Genomic DNA, 8,419 nt, shown 5'->3' on the forward strand with positions numbered 1-8,419 from the left:
ACTAACTCATAAATGTCAACATTTTAAAAAATAACACCACACAGGCATTAATAAACACCTAATAATTTATAATTGTAATAATTTGGACATTTAGCAGACGCTTTTAATCCAAAGCGATTTACAATTACAAATTACAGGGACATTCCCCCTGGAGTAACTGAGGGCTAAGTGCCTTACTCAAGGGCACACTAGTAGTGGTGTGGTTTCAGGCGGGATTTGAACTCACAACCTTCTGATCACAAGTCCAACTCACTATCCACTAGACCACCACTACCCCTAATGGATCAGATTATGTAAAAAAAAACTCAATTTTGACAAAAATGGAGATAGAACCTTATAATTCTAACCTCACCATCTACTGGATGGTCGGGAACTCTTTGAGAAAGTCGCACGTCTTCTTGTGGATGACCTCCCTGAGCTTCCTGACCCGCCGGGCGCTGGACGAGCCCACGAAGCTGTCGGGCTGCAGCACGGCCATGCCGTTGTGGACGTCGCCCATGATGATCAGCTGCCCGTCCGCCGCGGTGATGTTGGGGCAGGGGCAGTTCCAGTCCATGTTCAGCAGCGTCACCTCCAGGGGCTCCTTGCCGAAGAACTTAAGGCCCATCTTATCGTCCTTCAGGATCTCCTCCACCGTCACCAGGGCGTGGCCCGAGTCCTGCTCCTCGGTCAGCTCCGTCACGCGGCCCAGGATGACGAAGTCGCTCTTGCAGAAGCTGGCCACCATCTTGCCCCGGGGCTTGCACATCTTGCAGTGGTGGTTCTTGGGGAACGGGCACATCTCCTCGCACGCCTCCTTGGACTCGAAGTTGTTCTCGTTGCCGCCGCAGCCGCCGAACACGAAGGACTGGCACTGCTTCAGGGCGCTGCTGTACGCCCAGCGGGGCTCGTAGGCCTTGCAGGGCCCCTGGAGGCTGGGCAGGCTGCAGGGCGCCGACAGCTCCGCGCCGCACGACAGCATGCACGCGCCGTACGTGTCGAAGTGGTTCCGGTTCTTGTTGCACTGGCTGTAGGTGAAGGTGAAGCAGTTGTTCCTCTTGGCCTCGTAGTACCAGCTCATGCTCTCCTCCCCGCAGTCGGCGCCGTCCGGGCCCTTCAGGCACTCCTCGGCGGGGAAGGGGAAGGGCAGGTTGGTGGCGTTGCCCTCGTCCCCCCCACCGCCGCCTTTCTTCCCCCCGGGGTCCCTCTGGATCACCGTCAGGGGGAAGTGGGCCGACACCGTGCCCCCCAGGTTCTTGGCGGTGCAGGTGAAGATGCCCTGGTCCTGCGCCTGGGTGTTGTAGACGACCAGCTGGCCGATGTTGGTGACCACCATGTTCCCCCGGACGTCGTTGGGCCTCATCACCGTGTTCTCCTTCCCCTCCAGCTGCTTCTCCCAGGTGAGCTCCGGGCGGGGCTTCCCCGACACCTCGCACAGGAAGCTGGCCGTCTCGCCCACGAACACCGCCAGCTGGGCGGGGCTGGTCAGCATCAGCGGGGGGTGGATGTCGGCCGGGGGCGTGGTCTCCAGGAGGGCGGTGGTGGGGCGGAGCGTGGTCTCCAACGGCAACGGGCTGGTGTTGGGCCAGGTGAGGTGGTACCTGCCATGGCGTGAAGAAGAAGAAGGCAAGATAAATGATTAGTGGATCACTTTTTTCAATCTTTTTTTTGCACATCCCAGTTACAATAACACACACTGGCCTGTGTTTGTGATTATATATGTATATATACAGTATATACAGTATATATAAAGACAAAAAAAAAGGTTGACTGAAATAACCAAAAGAAATGTGTAAAACAAGCAAAACAAACAACAATGCTTCGCGTTAAACATCGTTCGAAGGAAAACTACATATGAATGTTACCTTGTCCCAAGTATGTAATTTTAATACAGACATAATGAAAACCTTTAACGTTTAATCCCAGCTAGGCCCGATGGAGTAACACCTCACGACCGCGTGTACTTTCTAACGACATCTAGTTGACGTTTTTATCCAAAGCGACTTCACTTGCGACACACTTTAAATGTTTCAGTACATATGGTCCCAGCGGCATTCGAACCCACAACCTAAGCATTGTTACCGCTATCCGCCATTGCTCTACCAACTGAGCCACAGAGGACCACACTTCTAGCCTACGACAATCGCAAAAACAACTCCGAAGCTCCACTCTGTTATCACACCATTGGTTTGGTAGACCAACCGACGCAAACCAACGCAACCAACCTTCGTCCATAGTTCACCCTTCACGTCCAGAACAAGTCCCATAACATTCCACATTCCACATTACACATTACCTGCAGGTTACCACGGAGATGGCGATCCCCTTGGAGCAGGCCTCAGCGTCCATGTAGCACTTGTTGTAGTAGGTCATGCCGTCCGAGGCGCAGGTGAAGTGGGGCTCCCTCTCGCAGCGGTCCCGGCACTTGCACACGGGCTGGCCGTCCCAGATGTCGCACTCCGACCCCTGCTGGGTGCACATGAACTTGTCGCAGGTGCCGCCCCGGGGCATCCCCACGGGACCCTTGTTGCCCTTGATGTCCAGGTAGCGCGCCGCCACGCAGCTCTTGTTGCCGCACACGTTGGGGCAGCACTTCTCGAACGCCTCACAGTCCTTGGGGTGTGTTGAGGAGGAAGGAGGAGGAAATGCGAGGTGTCACTGTGTGTGTGTGTGTGTGTGTGTGTGTGTGTGTGTGTGTGAGTATTGTTGTGTAAGAGAGTATTGTTGAGGGGAAATGCAGGGAGATGCTCTAATGACATACACGAGTCAAATGAATGAATGTGATTAGGAATACAGCATCAAATGCATGCGTAAGTTGTAGGTAGTAGCATAGCATAGTTATTATTATTGCGGGTTATTTACTTAAATGTGTTAGTTTTGAGTATTTCGTCATGGATAGGCTATTGCAAGAATGTCTGGTCTCAAGCAAAAAAAAAAAATCAAAGACACAAATGTTCCATTCAAGAAATACACTACCATATCTCGAGTTAAGACATCAGCATTTGTGATTAGTGCATGTCTATGAGTTAAAAGTGTACACACGTGATACAGAGAACGGACAAAATGCAAAAGAAAGTTAATGAGATGTATTTCTACACACAAATAGCAGGCTAACACAGTGCGCTAAGGTCTACTGGAGTCTACCGGCCGTTCAACTCACCTGGTCGGTCTCACACTCCCGCATGCAGGTGCTCATGGCGTCCACCCACAGGTTGGGGTTCATCTCGTTGGGGCACATGCCCGCGTGGGAGTACACCACTTTGGGCACTAAGGACATGGGCATCGCCTTCACCCGACGGCTGTCTGTGTCTATGACGAGAAGCAAGACGCAGCACTGGCCAAAGAGAAACCAAATCCATCTGGGAAACAGCATCCACCACATATCCAGCGCGTAAAAGGAGCGGTCGCGCAGATCCTAAAAGAAAAGGAAAATCCTGGAGGAGGTGTGCGTGGAAGTTTGTTTTTGTTTTTCGTAGATGATGCAAAAACACTTTCAATTAGTAATTGATCAATAACAAACCAGAGAGGGAGAATGTAGTCAGAGTGATGCGATGAAACAAGGGGACGAGTGGTCATCCGATGCGGAGAGTTGCCGTAGTAAAGAGCTCCGCTGGTCCGCTGACCCGGTTTAATAGGACCTGAGAGATTAAGCAGCGGCGGTTGAATCCTATTACTTCAGATCTAACTACTACATGCATTTACAGTGGCTAGTCTACCCCGACAGCAAATCCGAGACGACTTACAGTTGATGATGATGATGAACATATTAAAAAAAAGTCCTACAATACTTTGAGAGACCACCACCAGCGAAATACCTGTGCGCAAAGGCGGTGCCACTGACACCTTTAACCCTTAGCAGGCGAGACATCATTAGACAAGATTAGATTAGATTAGATTCAACTTTACTGTCATCGCAGAGTACAAGTACAATACAAGTACAGTACAATACAACATCATCCAACCAGAAGTGCAAATAGTGATATAAGGGCATGGTATAAATAGAACAAGAAATAGTGATAGGTAACTATGCAATATACAGTATGTGGAGAGGTAGTATTGTAAACATCAGTATAGTTTAGAGCTATATACAGTTATGAGCTATATACAGTTATGAGCTATATACAGTTATGAGCTATATACAGTTATGGGCTATGTACAGTTAAGAGCTATGTACAGTTAAGAGCTATATACAGTTATGAGCTATGTACAGTTATGAGCTATGTACAGTTATGAGCTATGTACAGTGAGATAGTTTATGTACAGTATCTAATGCGCAGAAGTATACAATAAGCTATGTCAGGAGACATGTGCAATGTGCAATATACAGTGGTAAAAAGGTAGCAATGTAAACATCAGTAAACTAAACAACAGTATTCTTTGCGAGGAGGAGATCGATCACACAGTACATGAGATACGTGTTGTCATGACGAATAAATAGTAACTGTTATCGTTGTATGTGTTGCTTTGTTTAATGTGTACATAAAGTAGACACCTCTTTGCAATAATGAGTTGTTGACTGTTGAGCAACATGGACAATTGTGGTAATAATATGGCACATATACCCTCACCAGGCCAGTACGACATGTACAGGTAACAGTGTAACCGTTGGTACCTGAGTAATACATGCCTTAGGTGGCAAAGCTCTTCTCCTCAGATTAGATTCGTCATTGCACAGAGTACAACGAGTACGACGAAATGTTGTTGTTGTTGTTGTTGCTCTGGGCACAGGGTCAGCCATAGTCAGCACCCCTGGAGCAATTAGGGGGTTAAGTGCCTTGCTCAAGGGCACAACAGCAGCGGTAGGCACCAAGTCACCAGCTGACACGCAGCGGGGGCGGGGATGGAAACCAAGCGACCTTCCGGTTGCTAACCGGCCCTCTCTAACTACGGTAAATGAATGGTAAATGGACTGACTTATATAGCGCCTTATTCCAAAGCACTTTACAACGGCCTCTCATTCACACATTCACACACACACCAATGGCGAGGTAGGCAAGCTACCATGCAAGGCACCGGCCCCGCTCATTGGGAGCAATTTGGGGTTCAGTGTCTTGCCCAAGGACACTTCGACATGTGGCCAGACGGGACTCGAACCGCCGATCTACCAACCTTGCGATCATTAGACGCCGGCTCTACCTCCTGAGCCACAGCCGCCCCTAACCTCTAGGCTATCTGCTATCCACCCCTTACTGTGCACTCTGAATGCCACGGTATACCCTTTTCAGAAGATGGCACCGTTGCCAGGACCCACCCACCCTCTCTACCCACCCACCCTCTCTACCCACCCACCCTCTCTACCCACCTACCCTCTCTACCCACCCTCCCTCTCTACCCACCCACCCTCCCTCTCTACCCACCCTCCCTCTCTACCCTCTCTACCCACCCACCCTCTCTACCCTCTCTACCCACCCTCCCTCTCTACCCACCCACCCTCTCTACCCTCTCTACCCACCCTCTCTACCCACCCACCCTCTCTACCCACCCACCCTCTCTACCCACCCTCCCTCTCTACCCACCCACCCTCCCTCTCTACCCACCCTCCCTCTCTACCCTCTCTACCCACCCACCCTCTCTACCCACCCTCCCTCTCTACCCACCCACCCTCTCTACCCTCTCTACCCACCCTCTCTACCCACCCACCCTCTCTACCCACCCACCCTCTCTACCCACCCTCCCTCTCTACCCACCCACCCTCCCTCTCTACCCACCCTCCCTCTCTACCCTCTCTACCCACCCACCCTCTCTACCCACCCTCTCTACCCACCCACCCTCTCTACCCACCCACCCTCTCTACCCACCCTCCCTCTCTACCCACCCACCCACCCTCTCTACCCACCCTCCCTCTCTACCCACCCTCTCTACCCACCCACCCTCTCTACCCACCCACCTTGGACCCTGTTATTTGTTTTGAACACTGGAGGTCGCTCAAACTTCTTCCTCCCAGAGCACACAGAGACACACTGACACACGGTGTCTCTGAGGTGGGAGAGACAACGCAGAGCAATGTGTACTGTGTTATCTTTACCGGAGCTTTGTCTGATCTGCAAAAACCCAGGCACAACAACAACGACGACGACTCGACCGCACGTCTGACTGGGAGTCGATCTGACACCGTGAAGATTGAAGACCGACGCGGAAAAAATATCCAAATCCAATCTTTAAAAAAAAGAGAAAGGTCTTCACCCTAAAAGAAAAGACCGACCGTTGAACCCCTTATTTTATTTTAGGACATTAAAAAGAGTCTGGGCCACAGTCTGGTATTTGTAGTAATATTGCAATGTGTCAATCTCTCGTTCCCCCCATACAAAAGGAGGGCAGAGCGGTGTGTTAATGCGCGGGGCGGAGTGGTGTGTGTGTAATGTGCATGTGTAAATCTGTCTCCATACGGTCGGCGCTTCCCAGGCTGAGCCCCCGCTGGTTCTGGAGAGGCCCGGTGCTCTGGGGGTCTGACCCCCCCAGGCTGGCTGGCCCGCGCTGGCCCGGAACCTGCTGGTAACACACACACACACACACACACGCACAGACACACAGACACACTCACACACAGACACACACACACTCACACACACACATACGCAGACACACACATACGCAGACACACACATACGCAGACACAGACATACATACGCAGACACACACACAGATATGCAGACACAGACACAGACACACACACACACTCACACATACGCAGACACATACACAGACGCACACACACACGCAGACACAGACACAGACACAGACACAGATACATGCACACGCACACGCACACACACACACACACACACACACCGACACAGATACATGCACACGCACACGCACACATACACACACACACACGCCACATGCACACAGACACAGATACATGCACACGCGCACACACATACACACACACACGTCGCATGCACGCAGACCCACTCTGATACTCACCAGCACCATCATCATCATCATCATCATCATCATCATCACCACCACCATCATCATCATCATCATCATCGTCATGAATCCTGACTCACACACACACAGACATTATGGATTCAGCCATCATGAATCCTGGCTCACACACACACAGACTCAGACATATGGATTCATGGCTCACAGAGAGACAGACTCAGACATATGGATACATGCCTCACACACACACAGACTCAGACATATGGATTCATGCCTCACACACACACAGACTCAGACATATGGATTCATGCCTCACACACAGAGACTCAGACATATGGATACATGCCTCACACACACACAGAGACTCAGACATATGGATTCATGCCTCACACACACAGAGACTCAGACATATGGATTCATGCCTCACACACACACAGACTCAGACATATGGATACATGCCTCACACACACACAGACTCAGACATATGGATACATGCCTCACACACACACAGACTCAGACATATGGATTCATGCCTCACACACACACAGACTCAGACATATGGATACATGCCTCACACACACAGACTCAGACATATGGATACATGCCTCACACACACAGAGACTCAGACATATGGATTCATGCCTCACACACACAGACTCAGACATATGGATTCATGCCTCACACACACAGACTCAGACATATGGATTCAGCCATTTTGTGTTTTGCTGTCTGCTCCCTGGCCCCAGCCCACCAAGGGTTGAGACCCGGCATTCCCTGCATAGCCAACAACACGAGGGAACTGAATGTCACATATTGAATAACGACTCAGCCAGGACCCCCCCCTCCATCCCCTCCACCTCCCCCCCGCTCCACCACCCCGCTGGGCACTTTGACAGCTTCCCTGCCTCCAGCACATGTATTGTCTGCACACAGACCTTGACTTTGACCCTCTCTAAGAGCACTTGCAGTCTTTCTGTACGCCGTCCAAAACAAGTAACCGCTATTATGGCCACTTAGTTAATGTTACCCAATCCCACGCAAGGGCGTTCATAGTGAAAGTTACTGGAAAATTTAAAAAGAACGCAACGTATTGTTGTGTTCTATAGGTTTCTTTCTGTGTGTGTGTGTGTGTGTGTGTGTGTGTGTCTGTGTGTTTTGGCACGCACAAGATGTTACATTACTACGACTCGATGTTCTGTGAAAATAAACCGAATCTGAGCTTTCTTCTTACCTTCCTTTCCCTTTTTGGGGGCGGGGGGGTTGAAAATATAACCATAAAATCTTGAATCGGAATCATAAGATGATCATGAATGATTTGTCATGGGAAACTGAAACGCACTAATAAAGCGAAATGCTTATATCAGTTTCACAGACGAGGCTTAACCCTAATCCTAGACAAAAAAAAAAGCATCTTCAATGGAGTTTTGACATTGAAAGTGTGATTTAGTCCAGGACTAGGCTTAAGCCTTGTAAGTCTGTGAGAACGGCCCTAGGCCTACCTGTCTTGGGTAGGGATCACTAAGACCTACCGTTCACCTGGCGGCGGGGT

The 8,419-nt window shown here is 50.3% G+C and overlaps 1 protein-coding gene across 1 annotated transcript; it reads right to left on the reverse strand.

Moving 5' to 3' along the window:
- Positions 1-355: 355 nt before the first annotated feature.
- On the reverse strand, positions 356-3,361 carry wfikkn2a (info WAP, follistatin/kazal, immunoglobulin, kunitz and netrin domain containing 2a; the record flags this gene model as incomplete). The annotated part of the gene is made up of 3 exons (XM_080523837.1): positions 356-1,580; positions 2,276-2,592; positions 3,140-3,361. The coding sequence occupies 3 exons, from the start codon at positions 3,359-3,361 to the stop codon at positions 356-358; spliced, it is 1,764 nt and encodes a 587-aa protein (XP_080379963.1).
- Positions 3,362-8,419: the final 5,058 nt, after the last annotated feature.

The sequence above is a fragment of the Nansenia antarctica genome, assembly GCF_963989245.1.
Source record: "Nansenia antarctica genome assembly, chromosome: 2".
NCBI classification, from domain to species: Eukaryota; Metazoa; Chordata; class Actinopteri; order Argentiniformes; family Microstomatidae; genus Nansenia; species Nansenia antarctica.